The 8,489-nt window shown below is 44.9% G+C and overlaps 1 protein-coding gene across 3 annotated transcripts; it reads right to left on the reverse strand.

The window, feature by feature from the left end:
* Positions 1-1,800: 1,800 nt before the first annotated feature.
* On the reverse strand, positions 1,801-6,252 carry LOC137290556 (uncharacterized). Of its 3 annotated transcripts, none has more exons than XM_067821593.1 (3): positions 6,199-6,252; positions 5,485-5,689; positions 1,801-3,109 (listed from the first exon to the last, which is right to left on the reverse strand). In XM_067821593.1, exons 2-3 carry the CDS (start codon positions 5,599-5,601, stop codon positions 2,147-2,149), a joined length of 1,080 nt encoding a protein of 359 aa, XP_067677694.1. In that variant the 5' UTR covers positions 5,602-5,689; positions 6,199-6,252; the 3' UTR covers positions 1,801-2,146. The 3 variants fall into 3 exon arrangements, with proteins under 3 accessions (XP_067677694.1, XP_067677693.1, XP_067677691.1); XM_067821592.1 differs by having other exon boundaries at positions 6,058-6,252; XM_067821590.1 differs by lacking the exon at positions 6,199-6,252 and having other exon boundaries at positions 5,485-5,768.
* Between the last annotated feature and the right edge of the window lie 2,237 nt (positions 6,253-8,489).

Genomic DNA, 8,489 nt, shown 5'->3' on the forward strand with positions numbered 1-8,489 from the left:
AGTGTATTGTTCATCTCAACAGTGCATTGTTCATCTTCACAGTGTATTGTTCATCTCAACGGTGCATTGTTCATCTTCACTGTGTATTGTTCATCTCAACGGTGCAGTGTTTATCTGCACAGTGCATTGTAGTCTCTCAATCAACACTAACGAGGATATAGTCCCTCAAACAACACGAACCAGGATATAGTCCCTCAAACAACACTAACTAGGATATAGTCAATCAAAAAAGACCCCCCCAAAACATAATGTATTCCGTCAAACAAAACTTACTGTGGGATATAATCTCTCACTAACTGGGATACAGTCTCACAAACAACACTAACTAGGATATAGTCAATCAAAAAAATAACTAGAATATATTCCATCAAACAAAACTTACTGTGGGATATAATATCTCACTAACTGGGATACAGTCTCTCAAACAACACTAACTAGGATATAGATCCCCAAACAACACTAACTGTAGCGTAATTCTACAAACCAGGGATAATGTACAACTCTATGTAGTCTCCCTGCTCAAACACACAATATCCACAGGATATTGTTAAAAAATCTCACCAAGCAAGAAATGATATTTAAACTACAGCCTATCAAACGATGTACGTTCATGTGATAATCTAAACTCTAAACAGATTGAGTGTTAAATACCTCAAGTAGTAGCCAACATGAAATAGACTCTGAAACAATCACAGTATTATTCAATATAATGAGGAACCACTGGGAAGCGTAGCATGGTCATGGTGAAACGTCTTTTTTGTGTGTTACTATCTCCTACATAGGAAACACAATATAATCTATGCTTATTAAGGTTCGGATTGTGAAATATGGTTATTACGTTCAGAAATGTTTGGTTATGCAGGGCGTAAGATAGTAGAAATGTGTGTCAGTGAATATTCATGACTTGAACGCAGCTTTGCTATACAGTGTTATTGTGTGTGTTACATTAGGGTGACGGAGAGAGAGAGGTGGGGTAGGGTTGACTGGGGAGTTGTGTGTGTGTGTGTGTGTGTGTGGAGGGAAGGGAGCGGGGGGTGGGGGTGGGGGTAAAGCTCTGATATGAAAGTCTGGTTATAACACGTCTCATTGGGGCTTCACTCTAAATGTGAACGAAAGAGTGAAACAGGAGATTGTTTGCGGGATTTAAATGGACCATATAGGATTAATGTATATTAATATATAACGATCACATATTACAGGAGTTACTAAGTCCTAGGTAGGAGATACTAAGTACTCAGAAGAGATGTTAAGTACTAAATCCTACTGAAGATATACTCAGTAGTAAGTCCTACCTAGAAGATAATGACACTAAAGAAGATAGAAGATAATGACACTAAAACAGGTTTTCCCCGTGGCCCTACCACGCTTCCGTAGAAACACGTCCCGGACACAAACTTACAGAAATGTTAACTGACACACTATGGCAGGTGCACCAGCGTGTCTGTCATTCCTGTATTTACCCTGACTGGGACAACACTGTGCCCCTGAAAGCATGTGTATGATAAAGAATATTTAATCAAGTATTTCTAGACATACACGTATGTTGTGAGTGAGTTATTAATGGTCTGTGGTGGTCTTCGACTATTCATGTTTGTCGTAAGTGGCGACTAACGAGATCGCGCTGACGTGACTCATGCATGTCATCGTACCTAAAGCGCGTAGATCGATGCTCGTAGTGTCAATCACTGGATTGTCTGATCCAGGCTTGACGATTAATAAGCCGCCTTTATGTAACTGTGATAATGTGGTGTGGAACAAACAAACACGTCGTTCACAATGCCATACAACAAAACATGTACATGCTGAACATCGAACTATTTATTAAGCAAAATATACACAAAACATTAAAATACGATCGCCATTTTTGTGCCATCGTTGTACAACAAAACAGATATAACAGAGGTTCACTTGGTATATGTTGGTTGTGAACAGAAATATATATTTACATCCATTTCCTACAATACTGATATGTACAAAAATGTATAAAAATTGCTGTGCCTGGAAACATGTAGAGGTGGTCTAACCATTCAGTTATACTACTACGTGTTGAGTAAATCTCAAGTGTCTGTCCAGTCATGCATATAGTATAACACATCACAGTATTTCAGTCTTGTGAACCAGGCACCGTCAAGCACCGCCCTCCAGTTCACTTGCACTTGTCGTGGACGACCGCGGCTCCTTTGTCTCTGTACTCGGCCGCCGTGATCCACATGGACTGGAAGTTCTCCAGAGCGGCCAGCGTGCTCCCTCCTAGCCAGGCTGCGTGTTCCCTGTGTTCCCCACCAACAACTGTGGCATCTGCAGCACGAGACTTCACCTCCTTCTTCAGACGATCCACGAAGCCACTGGCGAGAGTGGGGCCTCCAGCGACTACAATATTGCTGTACATCAACTTCTGTTGCTCGGCTGAGCACTTCCCAATGGCTTCATCCAAGAGGGCGACTATCCCACCACATGAAAGACCGGCCACTGAAGGCGTGAAGAGGACCTCTGACGTCTTGAACATCTCGCTACCAAGAGTAACGGCTGTCTCATCCGGTAGCTTGAATGTCTTCTGGAAGTCTGCATCTGATGACTTGGCCATCTCCAGATCATAGTTTTTGGCGACATAGCACATACTCTCTTTGATCTGCCTCACCGCCTCACTGGCCAAATTGTAGCCCTTCTCAGAGAGCTGTTTGCAGAGGAACTCATTCTGTCCACTTCCACCAAACGCCCACCGTGTAACAGCCTTGGGCAGTAGGTAGCCCTCATGCGAGGGGGCGGCATGGACGACTCCCTCTCCAACTTCCAACACCACACCTGACAACCTCCCCGCGGCATACAAACTCAGAGCCCCACTGTTCGCCACGAACAGCCCGGGAACCTTGAACTTCTCAAACATAATCTGCGTTATTTTCTCCTTGTCCTGTGAGTTAAGGGATGGTGGTGTAATGAGCAGTACATTGTGTTCTTGAGGGTTGAGACCTAGCTTGTCCGTTAGAACATCCCTCCAGATAGCCTCCACATCATCCCAGTTCCGTATCTCTCCCTCACGGACGGGCTGACTCTGCACCACGCCCTCACGGCTGGCCCTTGCGGCTGCTCCAATATACGTCTCGTTCGACTTCTGTAACGACAAAAACAAATACAATGCAATAACATGTTTAACCCCGTCTTTAATTAAGCATATTCTTTACTGATGCAAGCCTAGTGCAGATTCATACATGTATGCACAGCAACACTGAAACACGTGACCCGTAGTCCACTCATCACAATAAGATAAGATAAGAAAAGATATTAAGATATTTACTGCATAGCATTCCAATAACGAACAGTGGCAATATTCAGATATAAGCGTAAAAGGTGCAAAGATATAGAAAGACACATAGATGATCCTTATCGTAACAATTAGACGCTAGACACTGCATAGGCGATCCATATAATGAACTACTGTAACAGTAATATAATGAACATCATTTAAAAAACACATTTTTTCAAATATGACCTCTTGTATAACTGTAAAAGCACACGATATGTGTATTCTGTAATTGACCGAGCATCTGTCTCAACATGCCGTGTGGTGGAGCCCTGAGAGGAGGCGGCCGCGTCATGTAACCTGGATTCCAAACCGGTGTAGTCAGCGCCTTCATGGTACAGAATTAATTCATGAAGCGCCGAACAATCCCTGTTTAGCTTCTGTGCACTATGAACCTGTCTCAAAAAGAGACGTGCAAACTGTTTTCTCGTTGGCTAACAAGGACGATACTTTACGACATGTGATACCTAACAGTCACGTGACAACCATGTGTTAGCAAACGCCAGGTCGTCTTTGTGTATATATAATTGCAAAATACAATAGAACAATACGCTAGAAATGTTATATTTCACACTTCTAGTTGTGCAACCAATAAGCATACTATGTGGACAGTATTCAAGAATGCTCGGTTCCACAGTTGTCACAGATGTTGAAGTCATGGGTAAGTCGCTAGCTGTTGTTGTCGATGACACTGTGACTGAAGTCGACAGGAAAGCACCAGGACATGGGAAGTGGACTTCGGATCACATACGATTATAATTACATTATAAAAATAACTAAACAAAGGAGTAAAGGGACGTCGACGTGAATGTCGCCCTTTGTCCAAATGTCCTGAGTGATGCATCACGGTAGAGAGAAGTGGGGCGGGGTCGGTGGAGGGGGAAGGGTGGGGGTGGTTAAACGCGTGGTCCCCACTGAAATGTCTGTCACGACAGAACTGATTCCCAGCTGTTCGCAGTATATCCTTGGGGAAACAAAGGCCAACGCTGCAGACCCCATCTCATTGCGCTCGAACACCCCACCCCCTTCCTTCCCCCAAACCCACCCCACCCCCCGTCCCGTCACACTGCTTCCCCTGTCCCGTCAACCAAAGCCTCCCCGAAAACCAGTCCCACGAAACGCGAGGAATGACACGAGTAGGTTTCAAAGAGCGAATGTGGGTATTGAACCTGTCTCCATACGGATGACAATGACAGAGAGTGTGTGCGTGTGCATGCGCGTGCGCGTGCGCGTGGGGGTGTGCGTGTGTTGACGGGTATCTGCATTATAACGCCCCCTCCCACCTCTCCCATGTGGCAGGTTATATCTTGCGTCAGACAGAATTCCCTGTCTTCAGCAGGTAATCTCCCAAGTATGTATCTGCCGATGATTACTATTATCACGCTGGCGTATGGCTTCCTGATGTAGCAAATTACTGGCACGGGTATAACTCAGTATAACTTTCCACAACAGTTTACTTTTAATGTATGTGTCAGTATATACTTTCGCAGTTATTTAAGACAGCTCATAGAGAAAGAAACCTGCGACATGCCACAACTTGAGATACAGACTTTTTCAACTCAGTCAGATTTCGATTTCAAAGATCATCCATCAACTTTTGCAGCCATCGAAATAAACCAACGAATGCTCCCAGTATAGATGGCATTGCGCATGCTCCCTGCCAACTTTAAGGAGTATAGACAGTGTTGATATCAGGCATACTGGTCTCACAAAGGGTAGGGGGGGTGGAGGGGGGTCGTGTGGGCGACGCCTGTAATGCTAGCCGCGACGGGGCAGTGGGGAGAGAAGGGATGGGTAGCTGCACATGGGACGCGCGCGTGCACATTTGATACAACCTTCTCACGGTGCCGGGTTATATTTAGCATCCCGAACCCCTCCTCCATTCTCCCATCCGACCAAACCAGGAAGTGAGGGAATCATCAGCGCTCTCCACATAGCAGGGTAGCGGGAGAAGCCATTCACTGGTTGTGGGCCTGACGGCGAGGTGGAGAGATATCTGTCGATATCGACGGAGCAACACGCCATTGCATGTGTGTAGCTTGATCACGTGCGTCAGTCCCCTCCCATCGTGTAAGTTATTACCGAGAGGAATAGACTGATCACAAGGTATCTAGAGTTCTAAACGTTACATGTACGCTATGTTCACTACGTTGTTACATGACAGAGAGAGAAAGTGTCAGTATTACCTCTCCCACCCCTCGTCCAACAAGGGTAGGCTGGATAACGCGGGGAGCAGTGTCGCCAGCTAGACCTCCTCGGGTCTGGTAGGAGCCTGTCTCAATGATCACATGAGGTTTCGGCATGTTGATAAATTCTCCTGTCGTGGGTTATGTCGAAAATTTGTCTTGTATATACAGGAACTGCCGGCGATGTCGCTTTTATAGACGTTGCCTGCAGATGAAAACAACTGCTGCTTATTTATATGACCATATGTAGACTATGTGGACACGTGCATTGAGATGCCCATAAATGGACACGTGCTGCCTTATATGGAGATAAACATAAACCAGCTTCGACACCGGATCATTATCGAGATCACCGCTGGTGCTGGTAATGTGTTGAGATATAAGCGTATATTACTCATATAAGGTGAACTCTGACCCAGTCTGACACACTCTGCCTCGTCACCCTGCTACCCGTCTCAGCGGTATTCTCCGATATACCGCTGTCCTCGAGTGCACACCCGCACACCCGCAGATACTGATAGTACACATTTAAGTAGGTCAGAGCATAGGGCGTTGCCAGTCCCAGTACCTCACCGTTGCTCATCTCACTACAAGTCAAACGATTTAGTAAATGCTGTACTCTAGACGTCATTCGGTGTTTAGCCCTTGGGATATTACAGGTGCACGGTCGAATGAGAATGTCAGTGCCGATAGTGTCAGCAAATACCGACTTACAGGACGAAAACAAACATGAGTCAGCTGTTTCAAAGCGAAAGAAGGGAAACCCATGATGTATGTCAGAACGAGGCTTGGGAAATCCTTTTATTGCCAGACCGAGACAAGTGTGATTCCCAGAGTCTGTGTTCAGGAAGGCTGGCCACACACAGCTCTGCGGACCACTTCCATGTTCACATTTCATGGACTATTTACAAAAATATATATATTTCATCATTGAAACAGGAATACAACGTTTTCTAAATAATGTCTTGCACAGAAACCGCACATAAAATGCGTTTAATGTCCAGATGAGCCAGCATTCCTCCGTACCGGACACGTGTGCACATGTAGTTTGTATTACATAGGCGATGCAATGACTAGGCCGGGGTGCAATAACTAGGCCGGGGTGCAATGACTAGGTCGGGGTGCAATGACTAGGTCGGGGTGCAATGACTAGGCCGGGGTGCAATGACTAGGTCGGGGTGCAATGACTAGGTCGGGGTGCAATGACTAGGCCGGGGTGCAATGACTACTGAAATTCGCGTCACAATAACGTGTCGGCAGGGGGTTAAGATACGCTCAACTTCCTGGTATGTAACCACTTGTGTTGTAAGATGACACGGACATGTGAGACTAAGTTATTGCGGGTAGTAGGCAGGCTGCGATACAAGCTGATAACATCCCACGTGGCCAGGGCGTAATGTAAGGTTATGTTTGGACACGCAGGTGTTTTGAAATATATCAAATGTAGATATCACAGAACATGGACAACTGATATTCTCATCATCATAACTAACTGTTGAATACTGTGTTCTGATTGGTCATAAACAGTTTTGGATTCCTTTAGATAATTTCATATCCACATGACGTTTTTGCTTGAAAGGTTTGGACATCGATCTATCGATCTCCGTTGATGCATATGACAATAACTGCTGATGAACCATTAGAACTGTACTCTTGATATCAGAACATCAGCTAATCAAGCATGGAGGAATTTGTTTGAGAACACACACAATCACGTTGGGTAGACACTGCTCGACACACAGACAGACAGACAGACAGACAGACATTGTCCCACACTCATCGGTCCCAACTGTGACAATTAGCGTGATCAGCTTTGGCGTTATCAAGCTGGTTTGAAGTGTGATTCTGATTTCAGCTTGTGACATATTGTTCATTTCTACCTGTTTAAAATATTGTACTAAGGTCTTGAATTTTGTAAACAAACACTATCTCCAGATGGGTCACATGAAGCGCTCTGAAATGTCGACAAAACATGCTCGATTTGACCTCACATTTTGAGAAAAGTGTTTACGAAAGGCTTTTCGACATAGGGGCAAGCTGAAATCATCACTCTTGTCATACAATATTTTATGGAATGTCTAAACCATAAACTGATGAAGAGCTGTCAGTGGTCTCCTCTGACAATGGTCCCCTCTTCCAGTGGTCTCCTCTGACAATGGCCCCCTCTTCCATTGGTCTCCTCTGACAGTGGTCTCCTCTGACAATGATCACCTCTGACAATGATCTCCAATGTCAGAGGTCTCCTCTTTCAGTGGTCTCCTCTACCAATGGTCCCCTCTGTCAGTGGTCTCTTATGTCAGTTGTCTCCTCTCTCAGCGGTCTCCTCTGACAATGGTCTTCTCTGACAATGATCTCCGCTGACAATGGTCTCCTCTAGTTTTGACGATTTTGATGCGCCTATTGAACAGAGAGAGAGAGAGAGAGAAGAGAGAGAGAGAGAGAGAGAGAGAGAGAGAGAGAGAGAGAGAGAGAGAGCTGAATCACTACGGCGTTTTGTCTGCGATTTTATTAATGTTTATATTGTCTTTCACAATGTTTCGATTGAAGATATTTCAAGATCGTTTGTTATTTTATTTATGTTGTCAGACAGGTAATTACTAATCGACATCTACAACATAACCCGAAATATCAACTCACACATACCATTCACACCAAAGCCCTTTTCCTTATAAAAACTACAATGATCAGTTTTTGAACTGACTCACCGGTAAGTACAAAGTCATATTTTACACAACACAGTAATATAATACTCTATATGGCCAAGAGTGTCAATCTGTATTCGCGTTTTCGGGTTTAGTAATGCGATCGTTCACGGTACGCCGCAGCCATGTGGAAACATCTGAATTAGACCGCAATTAACCGACCTCCTTGCGACAGACGGCCCTGCGCAGTAGCGGACCCACTGATTATGGGTAGGGTTCGGGTGCCCCCAGTGACTACGCGTTGCCTATCGGGTACTGCGAGATTGGCCATATATAGACATGTCCCACAAAGTCGGCTAACTC

This window comes from Haliotis asinina, chromosome 7 (genome assembly GCF_037392515.1).
Source record: "Haliotis asinina isolate JCU_RB_2024 chromosome 7, JCU_Hal_asi_v2, whole genome shotgun sequence".
In the NCBI taxonomy this organism is placed as follows: domain Eukaryota; kingdom Metazoa; phylum Mollusca; class Gastropoda; order Lepetellida; family Haliotidae; genus Haliotis; species Haliotis asinina.